General features: G+C 48.4%; 1 protein-coding gene across 1 annotated transcript; it reads left to right on the plus strand.

The window, feature by feature from the left end:
* The first annotated feature begins 20,066 nt into the window (after positions 1–20,066).
* LOC121547130 (E3 ubiquitin/ISG15 ligase TRIM25-like) lies at positions 20,067–25,135 on the plus strand. The gene is made up of 6 exons (XM_045216187.1): positions 20,067–20,663; positions 21,137–21,232; positions 24,067–24,300; positions 24,399–24,558; positions 24,684–24,743; positions 24,980–25,135. The coding sequence occupies exons 1-6, from the start codon at positions 20,067–20,069 to the stop codon at positions 25,033–25,035; spliced, it is 1,203 nt and encodes a 400-aa protein (XP_045072122.1). The 3' UTR covers positions 25,036–25,135.
* The last annotated feature ends 1,519 nt before the right edge of the window (positions 25,136–26,654 follow it).

A 26,654-nucleotide genomic window follows, 5' to 3' on the forward strand; every position in this document is an offset into this window, starting at 1 on the left:
GAAACGAACACACCCTGGCTCAACATACAGAGTCCTGGAGCCAGAGCGTGACAGTACCCCCCCCTAAAGGCGCGGACTGCGACCGCGCCTCAACAAAACCCGAACAGGGGAGGGCTGGGTGGGCATTCCTCCTAGGAGGCGGCTCCGGCTCCGGGCTTGACCACCACCCTTCCACAATCCCCCCGTAGCGCCCCCGGTCCGGTCTGACCCCGCTGGCTGGATCTGGACTGGACATTGACGGAGCGGATTGCTCAAGTTCCGTTGTGGAGCAGCTGACCGGTACCTGATCAGGCACCGGACTGACGACGCGCACCCCTGGCTTGGCGCGTGAGGCAGGAACGGACCGGACCTGGCTGACGATGCGCACTCCTGGCTTGGTGCGTGGAGCAGCAACGGACCGGACCGGGCTGACGATACGCACCCCTGGCTTGTGCGTGGAGCCGAACGGGCCTCACCGACTGGACGACTCGCACCCCTGGCTTGTGCGTGGAGCCGAACGGGCTCACCGACTGACGACTCGCATCCCTGGCTTGGTGCAGTAGCAGGAACGTGGCTGGACCAGGCTGACGACTCGCACCCCTGGCTTGGTGCGAGTAGCAGGAACGGGCCTCACCAGGCTGACGACTCGCATCCCTGGCTTGGTGCGAGTAGCAGGAATGGGCTGGACCAGGCTGACGACTCGCACCCCTGGCTTGGTGCGAGTGGCAGGAACAGGCCGGGTCGGGCTGGCGACGCGCACCGTAGGCTTGGTGCGAGTGGCAGGAACAGGCCGGGTCGGGCTGGCGACGTGCACCGTAGGTTTGGTGCGAGTGGCAGGAACAGGCCGGGTCGGGCTGGCGACGCACACCGTGGGCTTGGTGCGTGGAGCAGGGACCGGCCGGACTGGGCTGGCGACGCACCCCGTGGGCTTGGTGCGTGGAGCAGGAACAGGCCGGGTCGGGCTGGCGACGCGCACCGTAGGTTTGGTGCGAGTGGCAGGAACAGGCCGGGCTGGGCTGGCGACGCACACCGTGGGCTTGGTGCGTGGAGCAGGGACCGGTCGGGCTGGGCTGGCGACGCACACCGTGGCCTTGGTGCGTGGAGCAGGAACAGGCCGGGCTGGGCTGGCGAGGCACACCGTGGGCTTGGTGCGTGGAGCAGGGACCGGCCGGGCTGGGCTGGCGACGCACACCGTAGGCTTGGTGCGTGGAGCAGGAACAGGCCGGGCTGGGCTGGCGACGCACACCGTGGGCTTGGTGCGTGGAGCAGGGACCGGCCGGGCTGGGCTGGCGACGCACACCGTAGGCTTGGTGCGTGGAGCAGGGACAGGCCGGACTGGGCTGGCGACGCACACCGTAGGCTTGGTGCGTGGAGCAGGGACAGGCCGGACTGGGCTGGCGACGCACACCGTAGGCTTGGTGCGTGGAGTAGGAACAGGCCGGACCGTACTGGGAACACACACCACTGGCCTTAAACGGGGATCAGGAACGGGCCGGACCGGACTGGCAATACACCTCAGTACCTCTCGCCGTGCCTCAACAACTTCCTTCCCTCCTCTCACCAATGGCTCCCGTAACCCGGTGGCCTTCTCTCCACGTCTCCCATTTCGCCCTGTGACAGCCTCCTGCTGCCCAGTCGCCCAAGCCGTGTGCCCCCCCCTAAAAATTTTCTGGGGTTGCCTCTCGTCCCTCTGACGACGACACTGTTGACGCCGTTGCTCCTCTCTCCGTCGCCTCTCAACCGTCTCACTCCATGGCCGGCGATCCATCCCGGCCAGGATCTCCTCCCAGGTCCAGGACCCCTGCCCGTCCAAAATCTGTTCCCACGTCCAGGCTGCCGATTCCTGGACACGCTGCTTGGTCCTGGTATGGTGGGTTTTTCTGTCACGAACGTCTTGGAAAGGAGTGGACCAAAGCGCAGCGTTAGTTGCGAACATAATTACTTTAATTAGTTAAAGCACGAAAATACAAAACAAAACACGACTCGTGAAGTCCACAGTGACAATGACGGAACATGGAACAAAAACCCACAAACACAAGGTGAAAACAGACAGTTTAAATATGGCTCCCAATCAGAGACAACCAGCGAACAGCTGACACTCGTTGCCTCTGATTGGGAGTCACTCAGGCAAACAAAGAAATACAACAACCTAGAACACCCAACCAAGAAACAGAACACAATGAAACGAACACACCCTGGCTCAACAAACAGAGTCCTGGAGCCAGAGCGTGACAGTCACAAATCTTGCAGCTGCGATGGCACACTGTGGTTTTTCACCCAGTAGATAAGGGAGTTTATCAAAATTGGGTTTGTTTTCGAATTCTTTGTGGATCGCTGTAATCTGAGGGAAATATGTGTCTCTAATATGGTCATACATTTGGCAGGAGGTAAGGAAGTGCAGCTCAGTTTCCACCTCATTTTGTGGGCAGTGTGCACATAGCCTGTCTTCTCTTGAGAGCCAGGTCTGCCTACGGCGGCCTTTCTCAATAGCAAGGCTATGCTCACTGAGTCTGTACATAGTCAAAGCTTTCCTTAAGTTTGGGTCAGTCACAGTGGTCAGGTATTCTGCCACTGTGTACTCTCTGTTTAGGGCCAAATAGCATTCTAGTTTGCTCTGTTTATTTGTTTGTTCTTTCCAATGTGTCAAGTAATTCTCTTTTTGTTTTCTCATGATTTGGTTGGGTCTAATTGTGTTGTTGTTGTTGTTGTTGTCCTGGGGCTGTGTGGGGTCTGTTTGTGTTTGTGAACAGAGCCCCAGGACAAGCTTACTTAGTGGACTCTTCTCCAAGTTCATCTCTCTGTAGGTGATGGCTTTGTTATGGAAGGTTTGGGAATCGCTTCCTTTTAAGTGGTTATAGAATTTAACGGCTCTTTTCTGGATTTTGATAATTAGCGGGTATTGGCCTAATTCTGCTTTGCATGCATTATTTGGTGTTTTACGTTGTACACAGAGGATGTTTTTGCAGAATTCTGCATGCAGAGTCTCAATTTGGTGTTTGTCCCATTTTGTGAATTCTTGGTTGGTGAGCGGACCCCAGACCTCAGAACCATGAAGGGCAATGGGTTCTATAACTGATTCAAGTATTTTTATCCAGATCCTAATTGGTATGTCAAATGTTATGTTCCTTTTGATGGCATAGAAGGCCCTTCTTGCCTTGTCTCTCAGATCGTTCACAGCTTTGTGGAAGTTACCTGTGGCGCTGATGTTTAGGCCGAGGTAGGTATAGTTTTTTGTGTGCTCTAGGGCAACGGTGTCTAGATGGAATTTGTATTTGTGGTCCTGGCAACTGGACCTTTTTTGGAACACCATTATTTTTGTCTTACTGAGATTTACTGTCAGGGCCCAGGTCTGACAGAATCTGTGCAGAAGATCTAGGTGCTGCTGTAGGCCCTCCTTGGTTGGGGACAGAAGCACCAGATCATCAGCAAACAGAAGACATTTGACTTCAGATTCTAGTAGGGTGAGACCGGGTGCTGCAGACTGTTCTAGTGCCCTCGCCAATTCGTTGATATATATGTTGAAGAGGGTGGGGCTTAAACTGCATCCCTGTCTCACCCCACGGCCCTGTGGAAAGAAATGTGTGTGTTTTTTGCCAATTTTAACCGCACACTTGTTGTTTATGTACAACTCTCTCTCTCTCTCTCTCTCTCTCTCTCTCTCTCTCTCTCTCTCTCTCTCTCTCTCTCTCTCTCTCTCTCTCTCTCTCTCTCTCTCTCTCTCTCTCTTTCTCTCTCTCTCTGTATTTGTAGTCCATACTGGGCTTTACTATGGTTCTACATACAGTATCTGTATTGATAGTCCATACTGGGCTTTACTATGGTTCTACACACAGTACCTGTATTGATAGTCCATACTGGGCTTTACTATGGTTCTACACACAGTACCTGTATTGATAGTCCATACTGGGCTTTACTATGGTTCTACACACTGTACCTGTATTGATAGTCCATACTGGGCTTTACTATGGTTCTACATACAGTACCTGTATTGATAGTCCATACTGGGCTTTACTATGGTTCTACATACAGTATCTGTATTGATAGTCCATACTGGGCTGTACTATGGTTCTACATACAGTACCTGTATTGATAGTCCATACTGGGCTTTACTATGGTTCTACATACAGTACCTGTATTGATAGTCCATACTGGGCTTTACTATGGTTCTACATACAGTACCTGTATTGATAGTCCATACTGGGCTTTACTATGGTTCTACATACAGTACCTGTATTGATAGTCCATACTGGGCTTTACTATGGTTCTACATACAGTATCTGTATTGATAGTCCATACTGGGCTTTACTATGGTTATACATACAGTACCTGTATTGATAGTCCATACTGGGCTTTACTATGGTTCTACACACAGTACCTGTATTGATAGTCCATACTGGGCTTTACTATGGTTCTACACACAGTACCTGTATTGATAGTCCATACTGGGCTTTACTATGGTTCTACACACAGTACCTGTATTGATAGTCCATACTGGGCTTTACTATGGTTCTACATACAGTACCTGTATTGATAGTCCATACTGGGCTTTACTATGGTTCTACATACAGTATCTGTATTGATAGTCCATACTGGGCTGTACTATGGTTCCACATACAGTACCTGTATTGATAGTCCATACTGGGCTTTACTATGGTTCTACATACAGTACCTGTATTGATAGTCCATACTGGGCTTTACTATGGTTCTACATACAGTACCTGTATTGATAGTCCATACTGGGCTTTACTATGGTTCTACATACAGTACCTGTATTGATAGTCCATACTGGGCTTTACTATGGTTCTACATACAGTATCTGTATTGATAGTCCATACTGGGCTTTACTATGGTTATACATACAGTACCTGTATTGATAGTCCATACTGGGCTTTACTATGGTTCTACACACAGTACCTGTATTGATAGTCCATACTGGGCTTTACTATGGTTCTACACACAGTACCTGTATTGATAGTCCATACTGGGCTTTACTATGGTTCTACACACAGTACCTGTATTGATAGTCCATACTGGGCTTTACTATGGTTCTACACACAGTACCTGTATTGATAGTCCATACTGGGCTTTACTATGGTTCTACATACAGTATCTGTATTGATAGTCCATACTGGGCTGTACTATGGTTCTACATACAGTACCTGTATTGATAGTCCATACTGGGCTTTACTATGGTTCTACATACAGTACCTGTATTGATAGTCCATACTGGGCTTTACTATGGTTCTACACATAGTACCTGTATTGATAGTCCATACTGGGCTTTACTATGGTTCTACATACAGTACCTGTATTGATAGTCCATACTGGGCTTTACTATGGTTCTACATACAGTACCTGTATTGATAGTCCATACTGGGCTTTACTATGGTTCTACATACAGTACCTGTATTGATAGTCCATACTGGGCTTTACTATGGTTCTACATACAGTACCTGTATTGATAGTCCATACTGGGCTTTACTATGGTTCTACATACAGTACCTGTATTGATAGTCCATACTGGGCTTTACTATGGTTCTACATACAGTGCCTGTATTGATAGTCCATACTGGGCTTTACTATGGTTCTACATACAGTACCTGTATTGATAGTCCATACTGGGCTTTACTATGGTTCTACATACAGTACCTGTATTGATAGTCCATACTGGGCTTTACTATGGTTCTACATAGAGTACCTGTATTGATAGTCCATACTGGGCTTTACTATGGTTCTACACACAGTACCTGTATTGATAGTCCATACTGGGCTTTACTATGGTTCTACACACAGTACCTGTATTGATAGTCCATACTGGGCTTTACTAAGGCTCTACATACAGTACCTGTATTGATAGGCCATACTGGGCTTTACTATGGTTCTACATACAGTACCTGTATTGATAGTCCATACTGGGCTTTACTATGGTTCTACACACAGTACCTGTATTGATAGTCCATACTGGGCTTTACTATGGTTCTACATACAGTACCTGTATTGATAGTCCATACTGGGCTTTACTATGGTTCTACATACAGTACCTGTATTGATAGTCCATACTGGGCTTTACTATGGTTCTACACACAGTACCTGTATTGATAGTCCATACTGGGCTTTACTATGGTTCTACATACAGTACCTGTATTGATAGTCCATACTGGGCTTTACTATGGTTCTACATACAGTACCTGTATTGATAGTCCATACTGGGCTTTACTATGGCTCTACATACAGTACCTGTATTGATAGTCCATACTGGGCTTTACTATGGTTCTACATTTTTGTTAGTTTTTCTTCCTCTATAAACTCCAACCCGAAAGGTACTGTTTACTTGATTTTTCATCATGTCAGTACGATGTAACAGCATCTGTTGTTAGTCTTTCTTCCTCTCCCCCAGTCCACTTCAACTTTTCTTCTTTATTCCCCATGGGCTGCCACCTAGTGTCTGGAATACAACTGCATTAAGCCCCTTACAGATGTACTGCTATCCACAACATGTTTCAGAGATATCAAGTTTTTATAATGCGTTCATTTGATCAAATGTTCACAGTCAAACAACCAATAATATTGTACGCTTGGATCTTTTCCTGTGTTTGGTCCGGACTGCGTTGACACCTGCAGCAAATCGCACCACAGTACTACTGCACCAAGGGGTATGAGTGGAAACGGAACGAGACCACTCTTTTTGAGCCAACCTAGGTGCATTGTTTGATGCGCTCCCGAGTGCGGATAGTGTTCACACCAGTTCAAACAAGTTCGAAAAAACCCCGCTCCAAACCAATTTAGTGTGAAAGCCCCCTAAGTGAGTCATTATTTAAGATGCAAGGTGATTTGTAGATTAGTGAGTCTGTGCAGTTGACTTCAATGGATTTGATCTAAAACATGCACAATGTCATGAAGACCACTGCTACTCCATAGAATGAAACCATCCCCTATGAGGACTAATGACCAACTCTGAAACTCACCACACTATGCTGTACTGACAGCATCATCATCACACTAACTGTCATGATCGTTTATAGACGGGACGGACCAAGGCGCAGTGTGATATGCATGTTTATTAACGAATAAACACAACGACAAAACAATAAACAAACGATACGTGAAGTCCAAGGCAGCACAACACAACATACCTTAACACGGAACAAGATCCCACAACTAACTAGTGCCAAATGGCTGCCTAAGTATGGGCCCCAATCAGAGACAACAAGAGACAGCTGCCTCTGATTGGGAACCACACCGGCCAACATAGAAGTAGACATATACAACATAGAACATACACACCCTGACTCAACATATACGAGTCCCCTGAGTCAGGACGTGACAGTACCCCCCCTCAAAGGTGCGGACTCCGACCGCGCCACATAAACATAACAGGGTAGGGGCCGGGTGGGCATTCCGCCTCGGAGGCGGATCCGGCTCCGGGCGTAACCACCACTTACTCTCCGCCTCCCTGTTGCGCCCCTGGTCTGGTCTGGACATCGGCGCGCTGCTTCCCCTCTCCTTCCTCCCACGAAGTACCAAGCCCTGTCTGGACCCTGGTGTGGGAGACCCCGAACCTGGAGAGGGGCTGACCTCTGGGTCTGGACTGGAACCGCTGACTGGAGCTGGACCCGACGACGGTGGATCGAACTGCTCTGGCTCCGGAGTGGAGCCGCTGACCAGAGCTGGATCAGGCACTGGTGGAGCGGACTGCTCTGGCTCCGGAGTGGAGCTGCTGACCGGAGCTGGACTGGACCCCGGTGGAGCGGATTGCTCTGGCTCCGGAGTGGAGCAGCTGACCGGAGCTGAACTGGGCACCGGTGGAGCGGACTGCTCTGGCTCCGGACGCGCACCACTGGTTTGGTGCGAGGTACAGGAACAGGCCGGGCCGGGCTGGCGACGCGCACTACTGGTTTGGTGCCAGCGGCAGGAACAGGCCGGGCCGGGCTGGCGACGCGCGCCACTGGCTTGGTGCGAGGGGACAGGAACAGGCCGGACCAGGCTGGCGACGCGTACCACTGGCTTGGTGCGAGGAGAAGGAACAGGCCGGGCCGGGCTGGGAACACGCACCACTGGTTTGGTGCGAGTAGCAGGAACGGGCCAGACCGGACTGCGAAGGCAGACTGGAGGTCTGGAGTGGAGAGCTGGCACAACCCGTCCTGGCTGGCTGCCCACTTTCGCACTACACATGCGGGGCGCTGGCACAGGACGCACTGGGCTGTGCACGCGCACTGGCGATACAGCTCGTAGAACAGGCGCAGGATATGCGGGACCGAGGAGGCGTATAGGAGACCAGGAGCGTTTGAGCCGGCACACCCCGTCCTGGCTAAATGCCCATCTTCGCATGACACGTGCGTGGTGCTAGCACAGGACGTACAGCACTGTGCCGGAACACTAGCGACACAGTACGTAGCTCCGCATAACATGGAGCCTGCCCAGTCACACGCTTCCTCGCGTGAGTACGGGGAGTTGGCTCTGCTCTAACACTAGGCTCTGCCAACCACCCTTTTAGCCCCCCCCCCCCAAATTTTCTTGGGGCTGTCTCTCGGGCTTCTTCCTCGGCCGGCTCTCTATACCGCGCCTCCACTGTTTCCTCCCAAGGACGGCGATCCATCCCGGCCTGAATCTCCTCCCATGTCCAGGAACCTTTTCCTTCCAGGATCTCCTCCCATGTCCAGGTTGTCTGCTCCTGGACACGCTGCTTGGTCCTCGTTTGGTGGGATCTTCTGTCACGTTCGTTTATAGACGGGACGGACCAAGGCGCAGCGTGATATGCATTGTGATGTCACGAGAGGCTGTGTCCTGGAGGGACGTTACATCCCCCTGAGGTGGCTGCAAACCCAGACAGCTATGGCTCCATCTGCTGGTATGGTCGGGAACTCCAACCCTCTGTGGCCAATCTTCCCACGCAGCTGAAACCAATCAGGGGCTGATGGGCTGGAGTTTTTTTGAAGGGAAGAGACACGGTCTGGAGGGTGGGCTCTGGGAAGAAGAGAATTGTGTTATAATTTCGTTAGTTGCCGAAGACGGTTAATAAAATCCTTGTTTTGGTTGAACCTGGTCTCCCTGCACTACTTGGGCAATCCCGCTGGAAGCTGTGTAGCCTCTCGTGGCATCACAGATGGTGGAGAATACGGGCACGCTCAAGCGTTAATAGTGCATGTCAGAGGAGGGATACCGAAGGTTTGATCACCCAGTTTTCCAAGTTGGCCGTAGGCTCCCCGCCCGACTGAAATGGAGGACATATTGAAAGCCCTTGTTGCTGGCCAGCAAGCCCAGATGCAAGCAAACGTGGCTCTCTTGGAGGAGCAAAAGAAAGCCAACCTTCTGAAGGCAGAGGAATTGCAGTTGCAGAGACAGAGGGTGGTCCAAAATACCCGCCCAATAAAGGCAAGTGACTTTATATCTAAGATGGGAGCTACCGATGACATTGAGGCATACCTGCATGCATTTGAGGCCACGGCCACTAGGGAAGCCTGGCCCAAGCAACAGTGGGTTGGTCTGTTAGCCCCCTTTCTAACCGGGGAAGCGCTGAATGCTGTCCGGGACCTGGGCCCTGACCAGGTTACTGACTATGATGCCCTGAAGTCTGAGATCCTCAGCAGATATGGACTCACAAAATTTGGTATGGCCCAGCGCTTTCACAGTTGGACCTTCCAACCAGACCAACCTCCTCGGGCGCAGATGCATGAACTTGTCCGAATCGCAAGGAAATGGCTGGATCCGCAGAGGAATACAGCAGCGGCGGTGGTGGAGGCCGTTGTGGTGGATCGTTACCTACGCGCCCTGCCTTATGAGGCAAAACGGTTCATCAGTCAACAGGCCTTGACCACGGCTGATCTGACCGTGGAAGCTGTGGAAAAGTACCAGGCCACAGCGGAGATGCTGAATGCTTCCCGAAAAGACCCCAGGAGGGCGGCCCCACCACAAATGGGAAGGACCCGTCCAAAGGACCCCAAGGTCTCGACCCCAGCCACGTCAGGACTTATCCCGGCTCCAGGGGGAGCCAGAAACCAGGCGGGTCCAAGAAGAGTACACCAGGAGGGGGAAACTCGACAGTGTTACCGGTGTGGGGAGATGGGACATATCTCCTGGCAGTGTGGGAAACCAGCCGATGAACCTATGCCCACTGCGGAGTCCTCCAGCTCAGCACCCACACACCGTGTTGCCTCGCTCTTGGGAGTCGTAGATGGCGGCCCAGATCGACCCCCCACCTGCCCGGTAACTGTGAATCACCATGATGTGGAGGCCTTACTGGATTCTGGTAGCCGGGCCACCCTGGTGCGTAGGGGATTTGGTGGGCCCAACGTGTCTGACCCCCGGGGAAAGTCCTCCCAGTTTCCTGTGTCCATGGGGACACCAGAGAATACCCCATTACTGAACTTACAATGACCAGCACACGGGGAACCATACACACGACGGCGGGGGTGGTTGATTCCCTCCCCGTCCCTGTCCTAATTGGACGAGACTGCCCAGCCTTTTACCCACTCTGGAGAGAGTCTCAGGAGAGGATAACCCGAGTACCTCGGAAACGGAGAGGCAAGACTCATCCTGGGAAGGCTCCGGTGCAATCCTCCGAGTTACTCACTCCCGCCCGGGCTCTGATAGGGATGGCAGGTGCCCAGACCGACACCGAGACTGGTCCGGATACGGGAGAAGAGAACGCAGCCCAGGAAAGTGCTCCGTTCTCCAGTGAAGAAGACGTCCCAGGCACCCAAGAGCTTCCCCCTCTCACAGGCCAGTATGGTACGGCTCAATTACAAGATCCTACTCTTGCAAATGCCTTAAGAAATGTGCAGGTATTAGAAGGTGTAGTGTTAGGTGATAAGACAACCCCTACTTACCCCCCATTTCGCAGTAAACCGGGGGGTTAGTATATCAGATAGTCAAGAAAAATGAGGAAGTGCATGAACAGCTCCTCGTGCCACAGCCCTATCGGGCCACAGTACTCAACCTAGCCCACACACACCCGCTAGGGGCCCACTTGGGGGTAGAGAAGACTAAGGAAAGAATCATGCAACGTTTCTTTTGGCCAGGAGTACACAAAGAGATAGAGAACTACTGCCGTAGTTGCCCTGAGTGTCAGCAGGTTGCGCCAAAGCCCACATATAGAAACCCGCTCATTCCCTTGCCCATTATCGAAACTCCTTTTGAGAGGATTGGATTAGACATAGTCGGGCCCTTACCGAAAAGTGCCAGGGGACATCAATACATTCTGGTCATTCTGGACTATGCGTCCCGGTACCCGGAGGCCATTCCGCTGAGGAAGGCTACATCCAGACAAATCGCCAAGGAGCTGTTCCGTCTCTCAACTAGTCTGGGAATCCCAAAAGAGATATTGACGGACCAAGGGACTCCATTCATGTCCAGGGTGATGAAAGAACTCTGTGCTTTACTGAAAATCAAACAGCTGAGAACCTCGGTCTACCACCCCCAGACAGATGGCCTAGTCGAACGTTTTAACAAAACACTAAAATCCATGCTGCGGAAAGCGGTAGGGGAAGATGGGCGCAACTGGGATCAGCTGTTACCGTACATATTATTTGCGGTGAGAGAGGTACCTCAGTCTTCTACTGGTTTTTCACCCTTTGAGCTCTTGCTTTCCTACAGACCCAGAGGACTGCTCGACATCGCCAAGGAGGCCTGGGAGGAGCAGCCATGCCAACAGCGGACACTGATCGACCATGTAGGGGCTATGAGGGGAGAGAATGAAGGCCATCTATCCCATGATGCGGGAACACATGGAGGCCAGTCAGCGGCAACAGCAAGCCTCCTACAACAGATCTGCTCAGCCCAGGGAGTTTAAGCCGGGGGACAGAGTGCTGGTCCTGGTGCCAACCGTTGAGTGCAAATTCCTGGCAACCTGGCAAGGACCATATGAGGTCATTGAACGCATGGGAGAAGTAAACTACAAGGTGAGGCAACCAGATAAAAGGAAAACTGAGCAGATTTATCATGTTAACCTTTTAAAGAAGTGGCACGCCAGAGAGGCGCTGTTTAGCTCTCTACCCCCACAGAGACCCAGGAACCGGCGCGAGAAGAGGTTCATCTGGGTCCAAATCTGTCCCCACATCAACGACAGATGGCCCTGGAACTCGTGGAGCAGAACCAGGATGTCTTCTCCTCCCTTCCCGGTCACACAGAGGTGGTCCAACATGAGATCCGCACCATGCCTGGCCGAACGGTAAACCAGCGCCCCGTACCGCGTGCCAGAGGCTCGTAAAGTGGTTATACAGAAGGAGGTAAGGAAGATGCGGGAGTTGGGAGTAATCGAAGAGTCCCACAGTGCCTGGGCAAGTCCCATAGTACTAGTTCCCAAGCCAGACGGTTCAGTACGATTTTGTAATGACTATCGAAAGTTGAATGAAGTGTCTGAATTTGATGCATACCCAATGCCTCGTGTCGATGATTTAATAGACTCCTTGGGGCATGCTCGTTTCCTAACCACTCTTGATCTCACAAAAGGCTACTGGCAGGTGCCCTTGACCCCGGCGTCTAAGGAGAAGACAGCCTTTGCCACCCCGGGAGGGGCTCTACCAGTATACCCGACTTCCGTTTGGTCTCCACGGGGCACCTGCCACGTTCCAACGCCTGATGGATCGAGTCCTTGCGCCCCACAAGAGGCACGCAGCGGCTTATTTGGATGATGTGGTTATACAAAGTCAGGATTGGGCCAGCCACCTACCCCGGGTACAAGCGGTGCTGGATTCGCTCAGGAAGCAGGGCTCACGGCAAACCCGAAGAAGTGCAAGGTGGCCTTCAGTGAGACAAACTACCTGGGGTACACCATTGGGCGGGGGTTGGTCAAACCACAGGAAGCCAAACTGCGGGCCATACAGGACTGGCCGCAGCCCATCAACAAGAAGCAAGTAAGGTCATTTTTGGGCCTCGCTGGCTACTATAGACGCTTTATTGCAGATTTTGCTACCATAGCGGCACCATTGACGGAGCTGACGACCAAAACGCCACTCACGAATGGTGAAGTGGAACCCTGCGGCGGAGGCGGCTTTCCTCAACCTGAAGCGAGCACTCTGCTCCAGTCCGATCCTGGTGGCACCAGACTTCAAGAAGGAATTCATTGTCCAAGCGGATGCTTCGGAGGTAGGTCTGGGTGCTGTCCTCACCCAGGCACATGACGGGGAAGAACATCCCATTCTCTACCTAAGCAGGAAGTTACTTCCAAGAGAGAAGAACTATTCAACGGTGGAGAAGGAATGTCTGGCTGTAGTCTGGGCCCTGGAGTCCCTCGGTTCTATCTCCTGGGCCGACGTTTCATGGTGGTATCTGATCACGCCCCCTCTGCAGTGGATGGCCAAGAACAAGGAATCAAACAGTAGAGTAACCAGATGGTTTTTGAGCTTGCAACCGTTTAACTTTTCGGTTGTCCACAGGGCTGGCAAGCACCACGGAAATGCGGACGCCCTCTCCCGGCGTGATGCCTTCTTCACTGCCTTTACCCCGACGAGGACGTCGGTCCCGAGGAGGGGGATGTGTGATGTCACGAGAGGCTGTGTCCTGGAGGGACGTTACATCCCCCTGAGGTGGCTGCAAACCCAGACAGCTATGGCTCCATCTGCTGGTATGGTCGGGAACTCCAACCCTCTGTGGCCAATCTTCCCACGCAGCTGAAACCAATCAGGGGCTGATGGGCTGGAGTTTTTTTGAAGGGAAGAGACACGGTCTGGAGGGTGGGCTCTGGGAAGAAGAGAATTGTGTTATAATTTCGTTAGTTGCCGAAGACGGTTAATAAAATCCTTGTTTTGGTTGAACCTGGTCTCCCTGCACTACTTGGGCAATCCCGCTGGAAGCTGTGTAGCCTCTCGTGGCATCACAGCATACATGTTCATTAACTAATAAACACAACGACAAAACAATAAACAAACGATACGTGAAGTCCAAGGCAGCACAACACAACATACCTTAACACGGAACAAGATCCCACAACTAACTAGTGCCAAATGGCTGCCTAAGTATGGGCCCCAATCAGAGACAACGGGAGACAACATAGAAATAGACATATACAACATAGAACATACACACCCTGACTCAACATATACGAGTCCCCTGAGTCAGGGCGTGACACTAACATTAATGTTCACACTCTGGGGCTCATTTGTCCACATTTAAACTGGTCTAGGTCTCCTTACAGGTAAGACACATTTAAACTGGTCTAGGTCTCCTTACAGGTTAGACACATTTAAACTGGTCTTGGTCTCCTTACAGGTGAGACACATTTAAACTGGTCTTGGACTCATTACAGGTTGGACACATGGGTCTAGAGGTCTCTAGTGGTTGAATCTTGGTCTGGGTCTCACTGGTTCTGTTCCAATCAGTCTTGTCTTTATCTCTGGTATATTCAGTACCAATACACCAACGTCATACACTCCAGACCTGGGTTCTAGTGCTTAATTTGAGCCGGATCCGGCACCTCTCAGATTTGACCTCATTTGTTCCAGCACCTATTTGCCCGGCTCCAGTGCCTCACGCATTATTTATACAATTTGTTTACTGTTTGCACTGTAAACATTTAAAAAAGCGATCAGAGTTAAATCAAGTTGCCTCCTGGTTACTTCTCCCACCTCCTAGAAAAACCATCATGTAAAAGTGCGGTGATCCTTCTGTGGAGTCATCCTAATCCTTCCCCACTGATTACAGACCTGCTCTCTTATTTCTACATATGTCCATCCACCGACGAAGTGCACGGAGCAGGTGCAATTTGGACGGAGGCTCAGTTCAAGACCAAGCAATCTTATAACCTCTGGCTTGTCAAGCAATATTCAAAGCTGGCCTGTACAACATGCAAAAAGGTAGGGAGCTTGGGCCCGGAAAAGACTGGAGGGTTGAAACTAGCAAAGGAGTGGGTGGAATGTACAGTAACATGTTCTGCCTCCGACGTAAAAAAGCAACAAAGAGCCCTCAGAAAAAAGGGTTTTGAACATGCCCAAACCAAGGCCCAAAAAATTAGAAATTACCAGGCTCTTCACAAGCACTTCACCACAGCAGCTGAGGATGCCTCCCACGACGGCGTGACCATCACAGCTATAGTGGCCTTGCCATGGGGATATCCTTGCATACGTTTTTTAACAATCTAGGTCTTATGTGTGATGCACTTCAACAACTATCTGAATTTTCACTCGAGCTCCAAAAGAGAGACTACACAATTATTACTGCACACAGGGCAGTCACCAGGGAAGTGAGGGTGTAATTACTGCACACAGGGCAGTCACCAGGGAAGTGAGGGTGTTATTACTGCACACAGGGCAGTCACCAGGGAAGTGAGGGTGTTTTTAATGCACACAGGGCAGTCACCAGGGAAGTGAGGGTGTTATTACTGCACACAGGGCAGTCACCAGGGAAGTGAGGGGGTTTTTACTGCACACAGGGCAGTCACCAGGGAAGTGAGGGTGTTATTTCTGCACACAGGGCAGTCACCAGGGAAGGGAGGGTGTTATTACTGCACACAGGGCAGTTACCAGTGGACAATACAGGATACAGCCAGTTCATAGAGGAGCTGAAGGTGCTTTATGCTCAATACTGGCCAGAGGATGCAGGAGCACTGTATGGAGAAACAGTGATAGAATCTCTCTGCCAGAGGTTTGGCATTGACAGTCCACGTACGGTCATACGGGCCTACAGGCAGTACAGGGACACTGATGGTAATGATAAAGGAGACTTTCCAGATGGACTTAAAGAGATGTTGATGGTGGTCAGCACCATCCCCATCTCCAGATGGACTTAAAGAGATGTTGATGGTGGTCAGCACCATCCCCATCTCCAGATGGACTTAAAGAGATGTTGATGGTGGTCAGCAACATCCCCATCCCCAGATGGACTTAAAGAGATGTTGATGGAGGTCAGCACCATCCCCATCTCCAGATGGACTTAAAGAGATGTTGATGGTGGTCAGCAACATCCCCATCCCCAGATGGACTTAAAGAGATGTTGATGGTGGTCAGCACCATCCTCATCTCCAGATGGACTTAAAGAGATGTTGATGGTGGTCAGCACCATCCCCATCTGCAGATGGACTTAAAGAGATGTTGATGGAGGTCAGCACCATCCTCATCTCCAGATGGACTTAAAGAGATGTTGATGGTGTTCAGCACCATCCTCATCTCCAGTGCAGAAGGCCAGCATGGATTTTCTCAAATGAATCTGATTTGCACCTCAACCCGCGCCTCTGTGCATACCTCCACCATATCAGGGCTACTCTTTCTGAACCTTGTTGGCCCACCCCTGACCAAATTCAACCCAGTCCCCTATGTGAGGTCATGGATTGCTAAAGGACCCAGATGTGTCACAGACACCAGGAGCAAAACAAGAGATAGGGAGTAGAAGTCTCACCAGGAAATGGCCGTGTTGTGGGAGGTTCTGGAAAACTTTATAAACTTGTTCTGTACTGTGAAGTTAATCTGAATATGCGCTTCATATTATCACATAGGCAGGAGGCCTATATACTATAATATGTGTTCTGCTGTAGCATACATTGATTTATTTTATTTGAAGTATATTCTGATATCAAATCAAATGTTTGTCCTACAGTGATGTCTTGAAAAGTATATGAAATGTGAGTCTTGTAAGCCCCACCTCTGAGTATGTGTTCATATGCATATGGAGGGTGTTCTGCAGTGACGCCTAAAAATTTTGCTGTACATTGATGTCTTGAAAATTAGGCTGTAAGAAATTCAGACTTGTAGGCCCCACAGCTACACTAGAGTATGTGGGCATAGTATATGTTGGAGACCAACGCGTGGCCGACGCGTGACGGTGGCTGTGTGAGAAGCACGCCTGTATCTCTCACATAACTAGAATGACTGTGATGAGTGTGGTGGAAGGAGTCAGGCGCAGGAGGGTAATCACAGAATACAGAGTTTATTCCTTCGTTGACACACAAATGCGCTCCAATAGCGATCAACGAAACAGGCACAGGGCAAACAAACATCCCTGGCAAATACACTGTAACGGAATCCAATAATACATAGGCACAGGGGGGGAATCTACCCTGGCAACACAATGTTATGAGTAGCTCCACCGAGCTACACTACTCTCACAATTAACAATCCCCCACAAGGACAAGGGGGTAGAGGGAACACTTATACACTGACTAATTAGGGGATAGGAACCAGGTGTGTGTGATTGACAAGACAAGACAATTGTGATGATGATTGGGGCAGCAGTGGTTAGTAAGCCGGTGACGACGAACGCCGAAGCCTGCCCGAACAAGGAGGAGAGGCAGATCTCTCTCCCTCTCTGCTCTGATAAACTGACTTTAAATGTATTTGGCTAAGGTGTATGTAAACTTCCGACTTCAAATGTAACTAGAATGAGATTCACTTTCTATGATCTCTCTCCCTCTCTGCTCTGATAGACAGGAGCCTGAACTCTCATCTCTCAAGCGTTGCACTTCATCATTTATTTAGACTCTATGCTGGAGGCCACCAAAATATTTGATCAACTTCCAAATATTGTTTTACAAAAGAGAGAGAGAGAGATAGGCTTTTGGCACGAGTGCATCGGCCATCACCAGTGAGGGAGCTGTGCATCACTGGGTGAGTCAGTGAAACTGGAAAGCATTTTTAGGACTATAATTTCCTCCTCATATTGTAGCCTACAATATGTGTCTCCACACACCTAGGCCTAGGCTATTGATGGATTCAAGACAAGGTCGTTTTTATTGATCTGTGATTCTCAGGTTGTCAGTGTAGCCTGCCATTTCCATCATTTGTGTGGTATTACCAAATACTCGACCAAAGTCTCGTCATGTAAAATGACATAGAATTGCATGAAATGTGTTTATAAAAGGCCAACATTTTCTCGGCCGTTATGTTACTAAAAATGTCCCCCATGTGTCCAACTTCTGGAAGTGCCTCTACTCTTCTGCTCTATGCCACTACCCAAATGTGATGATATGAATGCAATGCTTTATTATAAAGGATATATATATATTTTTATGCATTCCAGTACCTCAGATCCCCCAGGTCACCACCCTCTCGTGCTCACTGTTTGTAAAATAAGGTGCAGGACGGCAGATTAATTCCCTTCAGTGATATTACTTGCTGACACGTTTTGGAGAAAGCTTCTTCGTCAAAGCACTATTGTAAAAAGGGTTAGAATGTTACAAATACACATTGACATTGAAAGGGAAGCATGATTATAGATTCATATTTTTAATCCTCAGAATTCATACAGTATAGAACACCATCTAGAAGACATAGACATATCATTACATACAGTATACAACACCATATAGAAGACATAGACATATCATTACATACAGTATAGAACACCATCTAGAAGACATAGACATATCATTACATACAGTATAGAACACCATATAGAAGACATAGACATATCATTACATACAGTATAGAACACCATATAGAAGACATAGACATATCATTACATACAGTATAGAACACCATATAGAAGACATAGACATATCATTACATACAGTATAGAACACCATCTAGAAGACATAGACATATCATTACATACAGTATAGAACACCATCTAGAAGACATAGACATATCATTACATACAGTATAGAACACCATATAGAAGACATAGACATATCATTACATACAGTATAGAACACCATATAGAAGACATAGACATATCATTACATACAGTATAGAACACCATATAGAAGACATAGACATATCATTACATAGAGTATAGAACACCATATAGAAGACATAGACATATCATTACATACAGTATAGAACACCATCTAGAAGACATAGACATATCATTACATAGAGTATAGAACACCATATAGAAGACATAGACATATCATTACATACAGTATAGAACACCATCTAGAAGACATAGACATATCATTACATAGAGTATAGAACACCATCTAGAAGACATAGACATATCATTACATACAGTATAGAACACCATATAGAAGACATAGACATATCATTACATACAGTATAGAACACCATATAGAAGACATAGACATAAAATTACATACAGTATAGAACACCATCTAGAAGACATAGACATATCATTACATACAGTATAGAACACCATCTAGAAGACATAGACATATCATTACATACAGTATAGAACACCATATAGAAGACATAGACATATCATTACATACAGTATAGAACACCATATAGAAGACATAGACATATCATTACATACAGTATAGAACACCATCTAGAAGACATAGACATATCATTACATACAGTATAGAACACCATATAGAAGACATAGACATATCATTACATACAGTATAGAACACCATCTAGAAGACATAGACATATCATTACATACAGTATAGAACACCATATAGAAGACATAGACATATCATTACATAGAGTATATCATAGATGACATGTATAAATCCTTCCTTTATATTTCCTGTAACACTTTCCATTACAGTAGCCTTATTACTGGCTAGGGTTACTGCTGCTAGTACAGTGTAAGAATGAGGCATCACAGTACTTTTACACCACTGGACTAACAGGAATAATTACACACCAATAAACACACTGTAATGTAAAGTGTTACATCATTCTCAATGATCAGTCAATACATACAGTATTCATTTCACATACAGTACATTGCATTCATTTCAAGTCCCCCCTCCCCCATTGTAGCTAATTATCTATAACACATTGTACAGTTTTACAACCACGTATTAGTTATTATGGACGCTTATAGTTAGTGTCATAGCACATAAGTTTAAGGCATTACACAATTCATAAAAAGCATTATACATATGTACTTCATAGAAACTGTTACCCTTTATATATTCTAACCACTCTATTATTTAATTTATTCCATATTAAGGGCCCTAACCTAGGAACACAAATCTTTGTCTCTATTAACATTGTGGACACTTCTCTCTCTCTCTCTCTCTCTCTCTCTCTCTCTCTCTCTCTCTCTCTCTCTCTCTCTCTCTCTCTCTCTCTCTCTCTCTCTCTCGCTCTCTCGCTCTCTCTCTCTCTCTCTCTCCCTCTCTCTCCCTCTAACCCCACCCCTCTGGCAGAACCAGGAAGTCCCTCCCCTCCACAAACTCTCTTCTGTGGAAACGAAACGTATCTGATTCTCTGTGTCGTCTGTCTGTGTGAGAGTGAACAACCGTCCAAATGGCTCAGCAGGGAGTTCTGCTGGACCAGGACCAGTTCTGTTGTTCTGTCTGTCTGGAACTACTGAAGGAGCCGGTCACTACTGCCTGTGGACACAGTTACTGTAGAAGCTGTATTGAGGGCTGCTGGGATCAGGATGTTCTGAAAGGGGTCTATAGCTGTCCTCAGTGCAGAGAGACCTTCACTCCAAGGCCTAATCTGAGGAAAAATAACATGTTGGCTGAGTTGGTGGAGAAACTGAAGAAGACAGGACTCCAGGCTGCTCCCCCTCCTGCTCTGTGCTATGCTGGACCTGGAGATGTGGCGTGTGATTTCTGCACTGGGACCAGAAAGCAGAAAGCCCTCATGTCCTGTCTGGTGTGTCTGGCCTCTTACTGTGAGACTCACCTCCAACCTCACTATGAATTTCCTGGTTTCAAGAAGCACAAGCTGGTCAAAGCCACCGCACAACTACAGGAGAAGATCTGCTCTGATCATGACAAACTGCTGGAGGTTTACTGTCGTACCGATCAGCAGTGTATCTGTTATCTGTGTACAATGGATGAACATAAAGGCCATGATACAGTGTCAGCTGCAGCAGAGAGGACTGAGAAACAGGTAAGACCAGAACAACTTGTTGGTGACTGTCTGATAAACAAATAATTAAAGATACAGTAGGAACTAAGTCTGTTTGAATATGAGATCATTCAAGTGATATCGATCCACGGCAGAACAAATATGAACACAAACCTTGATTATATAGATATGTTAACCCAGATTCTCCAAATGTATCACCATTTTCTAAAGTCAAACACCATTATCAAACACCATTGTAATTTGTTATCAAACACCATTATCATTCATTATCAAACACCATTATCATTCGTTATCAAACACCCCATTCAGCTCCCCTGTTTTGTGCACTGTTAAAACTATAATCATTCACATAACAACTTAATAATATAATTTCACACAGACACTTCCTCAACATTTTAATCCCTAACTTCTATGGGCCCTATGTCCCATTACTATACTATTGATCTACTGGACAAATAAAGCTTGATAGCTCATTGAAGAGTGATTCTCCACAGAGGCAGCTGGGGATGAGTCAGCAGAAGGTCCAGCAGAGATTCCAGGAGAGAGAGAAGGACCTGAAGGAGCTCCAACAGGCTGTGGAGTCTCTCAAGGTGAGTATTGTTGACCAGAGGAGACACACCATTTCACTTCTCTCCTCCAGTCAGAGAGAGAGAGAGAGGGGCCCGTCTCCAATCCCACTGACCCCACTATTGGGAACAGGCTGTCTGGACCCCTTTCAGAGTATAGACTGCTTAATGTAACCGGCGAGGTGGGGACAGCTGAAGGGGGAGTTTGAGTCTCTCTGTCAGTGATGGGATGTAGGGAAAGCCCAGAGCTAGATTTCTGTGTTGAGAGAGATGGATGCTCCCAGCTCTTTCTTTTTGGGGTTGGAAAAACAGAGTGGGGAAACCAAGAAGATCCCATGTTTTATGTTTGTCTGATGGGCGGGTAACTTCTGTTGTGGGGAGATGAGGGAGCCTGATGGGTGGGTAACTTCTGTTGTGGGGAGATGAGGGAGCCTGATGGGTGGGTAACTTCTGTTGTGGGGGAGATGAGGGAGGCTGATGGGTGGGTAACTTCTGTTGTGGGGAGATGAGGGAGCCTGATGGGTGGGTAACTTCTGTTGTGGGGAGATGAGGGAGCCTGATGGGTGGGTAACTTCTGTTGTGGGGAGATGAGGGAGCCTGATGGATGGGTAACTTCTGTTGTGGGGAGATGAGGGGAGCCTGATGGGTGGGTAACTTCTGTTGTGGGGAGATGAGGGAGCCTGATGGGTGGGTAACTTCTGTTGTGGGGAGATGAGGGAGCCTGATGGGTGGGTAACTTCTGTTGTGGGGAGATGAGGGATCCTGATGGGTGGGTAACTTCTGTTGTGGGGAGATGAGGGAGCCTGATGGGTGGGTAACTTCTGTTGTGGGGGAGATGAGGCCGCGGCTGTGGAGTTGTACTCTGATTTATAGAGGGCAGAACTCTGTGAACCTGGGTGTTCTCAGGTTCTGCTCACAGACCTTTCCAAACTCTCTCTGTCACAGAGAAATCAAATAGACATTTCCCTGGCCTTACACAAACTCTCAGCTGCTGTCTCTCAGACGGTCTGCCTGTGGATTTTTATAAAAAGTTCTGGGAAATTATTGGACAGAACGTGTGTTGCGTGAGTGCGTCGGGGTGGGGGAGCTGTCGCTAAGCTGTAGACGGGAGGCTTTGACTCTCCTGCCCAAAATAGGGATTTGAGCGACATAAAGAACTGGAGGCCTGTGGCATTGCTCTGTGTGGAATATAAGGTCTTTGCCAAGGTCCTCGTTAACAGACTCAAACGTACTGTGTACCAGGACGCTCAATCACAAACAATCTGTTCATAATCAGGAGAAAGCCTTTGATAGGGTGGACCATGAATATCTGTTCAATGTGTTGTTTTGGTTGTGGGGAGAATTTTGTGGCCTGTGTTCAAATGTTGTATGCTGGGGCTTCATGTATGGTCAAGGTGGGGGGAGGGCTCAGTAGGCCAGTCTGGGTAGGGAGGGGCATTCACCAGGGATGACCTCTGTCAGGGCAGCTATACACTCTTGTTATTGAGCCCTTTCTGGGCCTGCTACGCAGGAGGCTACAGGGAGTGTGGGAGCCAGGCATGTGGTTGGGGACGGGCATAGCAGTGTCAGCATACGCTGATGACGTCTGTGTTGGTTAGGGATGAGCAGAACCTACAGGCCCTGGAGAATAGTTTGAGGGTGTACGAGGGGGCGTCTTCTGCTTAGGTAAACTGGGGCAAGAGTGAGGCTCTGTTATGTGGGGCATGGAGGGACAGGGCACCTCCGCAGCTTCCAGGGGGGTTGCAGTGGGGCTGTGAGTGGCTCAAGATGCTTGGGGTGTATCTGGGCTCGGAGGGTTGGGATAGGAAGAACTGGGAAGGAGTGTCACAAGCGGTGGTGTCGAGGCTGACGAAGTGGAGGTGGCTCATCTCCCAAGTGGCATACAGAGGGGCGGTGCTGATCATCAACAACTTGGTGGCATCCTCTCTATGGCTTAAATTGGCCATTCTCAACGCCCCCGGTGGTCTGCTTGTGGACCTGCAGCGCAAGTTAGTAAACATTTTCTGGTCAGGGTGGCAGCGTTCTGACTCACCAGCACAGAGGCTACTGTACCGTACGGAGGTGGGCTGGAGGGAACCAGCATGTGCTCTGTTGAGGAGGGCTGGTGGTTTGGGGCTGGATCAGCAGCTCTTCATCATGCGGCAGGAGAGACTCAATACAGCAGGGGTCTCTGATTTCTATGCTGCAGTACTGAGGGCTGGAGCAGCCTGAGGAGGGGCCACCACCGTTTCCACCACTGCAAGTGACAGCAGAGACTGGAGACTGGCAGGAGAGTCTGGAGGACTTACTGACTTTTAACACTCTGAGCTTAGTGGGAGTGAAGGGGCATCAGTGGCATGGGGTTGTGGGGGCTGAGAGCATGGCAGGGTATAGGTGGAGGTGCTCTATAAGCTCCCAGTGCTGGAAAGGTCATGGGTCGTCCAGTGGAGGGTATTACATGGAGCCCTGGACACCAATAGCTGGTTGGCTCGGGTTGACCTGGGTGTTGGGGAGGGGAGTCCGTTTTCTGCAATGACAGACTGTTCATCATGTTTTTTCTGTGTTGCCAGGGTAATGCCATTACTGTTGACGCCTTAGGGTTGAGTTTGAGTTGTACAAAATGATCAACAGTGTGGAGATGTTTCAGGAGGTATGGGGGCTCAGGGGGGCTGTCTGTACGGCTGGAGAGGAGGGGTTGGATGGACGGTTGGAATGTGGTGCTGGGTTGGTGTATTGTACTGTGGTGTTGGGTACTGGATAATGTGATTGTGTGGAGGTTGTGGTGGCACGCAATGTGCTTTTAGGAGTGGGGGTGTTAGTGTAATGAGGATGGCTCATTAAAGTAAGACAAGTCAGTCTCTCTCTCTCTCTCTTAACAGCGCTCTGCACAGGCAGCAGTGGAGGACAGTGATAAGATCTTTACTGAGCTGATCCGCTCCATTGAGAGAAGGCGCTCTGAGGTGAAGGAGCTGATCAGAGCCCAAGAGAAGGCTCAAGTGAGTCAAGCTGAAGGACTCCTGGAGCAACTGGAGCAGGAGATAGCTGAGCTGAGGAAGAGAAGCACTGAGCTGGAGCAGCTCTCACACACAGAGGATCACATCCATTTCCTCCAGGTAACTCAACTGCCTTGATACATGTGATATGAAATTAAAACTCAATGTGAAACTCTCAATCATTTGGTTCTGTTCTCTCTCTCTCTCTCTGTCTCCAGAGTTATCAGTCTCTCTCCGGTACCAGTGTATCTTCAGTCTTACCCAGCATCGTTGTCCGTCCTCTTCAGTACTTTGGAGATGTGAGTAAGACTGTGTCTGAACTGAGAGAGAAACTAGAAGACATCCTTAAAGGAGAATGGACCAAGATCTCCTCTACAGGTGTGTTGAAAATAATAAGAACATCAACTTTAGACCATTGAAAGTTCCCTACTAGTCATATACATGTGGAATATGGTATGATGATAACATTCCCTTTCTCTGTGAATGTGTTTGTGTGTCTGTAGTGAATATAGTGGATGTTGTACTGCCTCCAGAGCCCAAGACCAGAGAACAGTTCTTACAATGTGAGTCTCTTTATTCTGAAGTAACTAACAGGCTCTTTTTACTGACACTCCTAACAATCCCTCTAGAAATATATAGCAATAGTAGATCTAATCAAAGACTCGGTATCTATCTGACTCCTCATATTTCTCTGATTTGATCTCTGCTGTGCTCTAATCAAAGACAGGGTAGATTCAGTATCTGACTTAACTTATTGTTCTAACTCCCCTCATTGGTCTCTGCTCTGCTCTTCTCCCAGATTCCTGTCAGCTCACACTGGACCCAAACACAGCACACACACCTCTCTCTGTCTGAAGGGAACAGAAAGGTGACCGATACAGACCAAGAACAACCATATCCTGATCATCCAGACAGATTCACAAACCACTACCAGGTTCTGTGTAGAGAGGGTCTGTCTGGACGCTGTTACTGGGAGGTGGAGTGGAGTGGGGACTGGGTTAATACAGCAGTCTCATATAAAGACATCAGCAGAACAGAGACAGATGGTGGATTTGGAGACAATGACAAGTCCTGGAGTTTAGCGTGTTATAGTGATGGTTATTGGTTCAGACACAATAATGTTAAGACTAAAGTATCAGGCCCTCAGTCCTCCAGAGTAGGAGTGGACCTGGATCACAAGGCAGGTACTCTGTCCTTCTACAGTGTCTCTCACACAATGACCCTCCTCCACAGAGTCCAGACCACATTCACTCAGCCCCTCTATCCTGGGTTTCTTTTAAATTTTATTTTCACTGGTACTGCTGAGCTGGTTAAACTGTAGTAGGGTCCACATAGATACTAGTCATGCTGGTGTAGTCTATAGCTGAGCTGGTTAAACTGTAGTAGGGTCCACATAGATACTAGTCATGCTGGTGTAGTCTATAGCTGAGCTGGTTAAACTGTAGTAGGGTCCACATACATACTAGTCATGCTGGTGTAGTCTATAGCTGAGCTGGTTAAACTGTAGTAGGGTCCACATAGATACTAGTCATGCTGGTGTAGTCTATAGCTGAGCTGGTTAAACTGTAGTAGGGTCCACATAGATACTAGTCATGCTGGTGTAGTCTATAGCTGAGCTGGTTAAACTGTAGTAGGGTCCACATAGATACTAGTCATGCTGGTGTAGTCTATAGCTGAGCTGGTTAAACTGTAGTAGGGTCCACATACTAGTCATGCTGGTGGTGATGGTCCCCAGATATAATACTCTGTTTTTCTGTACAATTATTTTTGTCTGACTGATTTAATCTTCAGAATTTAATTAAAACTTAATAACGTATTTTTTATCAAATGCAATGTTTTTATTGGCTACATTTACATTAATCATGATGTATGCTGTTAATGTATGTTGGTTGGCATTCAGAACCATTGAAATGTTTTCTCATTTGGTTCTCTGTCTCAATGTAATTTTCCTCAGTATCATGGAACAGGTAGTGTTACTTACTTGCTAATTGAACTATATGGGCCGGTTTCCCGGACACAGATGAAGCCTAGTCCTAGACTAAAAAGCATGTTTAATGGAGATGTCCGGGAAACCGGCCCTAAGTTTGGCATCTTTTATTCTCCCATCCTGCTCAGTCAAGCAACATTAAACCTGTCCAGCAGGTGGTGCTATTAACCAAACAATAAAAACATCAGCTATCTTGACTAGCCACTCAGTATATCAGTAATGTTCAGAATTGTACTTTAATATCATTGGAGATTGATGGTCTTTTTAATCCACTATCTAGAGTCAGGAACAGATGAAGTTAGGTCTGCTACTGTTCAGTTATTAAATATGATTCATGGTGATGGGAAATAAAAAATCCATCTAGTAGTAGTTTTCCTTTGCTATTTATTCCAAGGTGTGTCTTTAACTTGTAAATGGATTGTGTTGAAGCTGGCATGTGGTGTGGATGATAGAATAGAGTGAATAGAGGAGAGGAGAGAGGAGGAGA

This window comes from Coregonus clupeaformis, unplaced genomic scaffold (genome assembly GCF_020615455.1).
Source record: "Coregonus clupeaformis isolate EN_2021a unplaced genomic scaffold, ASM2061545v1 scaf0632, whole genome shotgun sequence".
NCBI classification, from domain to species: domain Eukaryota; kingdom Metazoa; phylum Chordata; class Actinopteri; order Salmoniformes; family Salmonidae; genus Coregonus; species Coregonus clupeaformis.

Coding starts and splice junctions, on each gene's coding strand:
- LOC121547130 (XM_045216187.1), top strand. CDS start 20,067: ATGGCTCAGCAGGGAGTTCTGCTGGACCAGGACCAGTTCTGTTGTTCT. Junction 24,301..24,398: donor ATCACATCCATTTCCTCCAG/GTAACTCAACTG, acceptor CTCTGTCTCCAG/AGTTATCAGTCTCTCTCCGG. Junction 24,559..24,683: donor GACCAAGATCTCCTCTACAG/GTGTGTTGAAAA, acceptor GTGTGTCTGTAG/TGAATATAGTGGATGTTGTA.